Raw genomic sequence first — 249 nt, 5'->3', positions numbered from 1 at the left:
TATGTATACATATATATGTATATATATACATATATATATATGTATATACATACATTTGTATATATATGCATATACATATATAGTATACGTATATAATATAAAAAAATATACATATATATAAGTAATAACATCTTTACTTTAAAAAAATAAAAAAGCAAATCATCTTCAAAAGCAATTTTACCCCTTAAAAGAAAAATATACAGCCTATGGATAAGAGTATGAAGATATATATATATATATATACTAATG

At 17.3% G+C, this 249-nt stretch overlaps 1 protein-coding gene across 1 annotated transcript in view; it reads left to right on the top strand.

The window, feature by feature from the left end:
• Positions 1–206: 206 nt before the first annotated feature.
• EAH_00050440 (hypothetical protein, conserved) overlaps positions 207–249 on the top strand; it is a gene marked incomplete at both ends in the record, with an annotated part of 6983 nt that continues 6940 nt past the window's right edge. Inside the window, one exon of the mRNA XM_013394272.1 lies at positions 207–216. Within this exon, the coding sequence (XP_013249726.1) occupies positions 207–216 (10 nt within the window). The remainder of the gene's footprint in view (positions 217–249) is intronic.

This window comes from Eimeria acervulina, genomic scaffold (assembly GCF_000499425.1).
Source record: "Eimeria acervulina Houghton genomic scaffold, Eah_scaff844, whole genome shotgun sequence".
NCBI classification, from domain to species: domain Eukaryota; phylum Apicomplexa; class Conoidasida; order Eucoccidiorida; family Eimeriidae; genus Eimeria; species Eimeria acervulina.
This window is presented reverse-complemented; position numbering and strand designations above follow the sequence as displayed.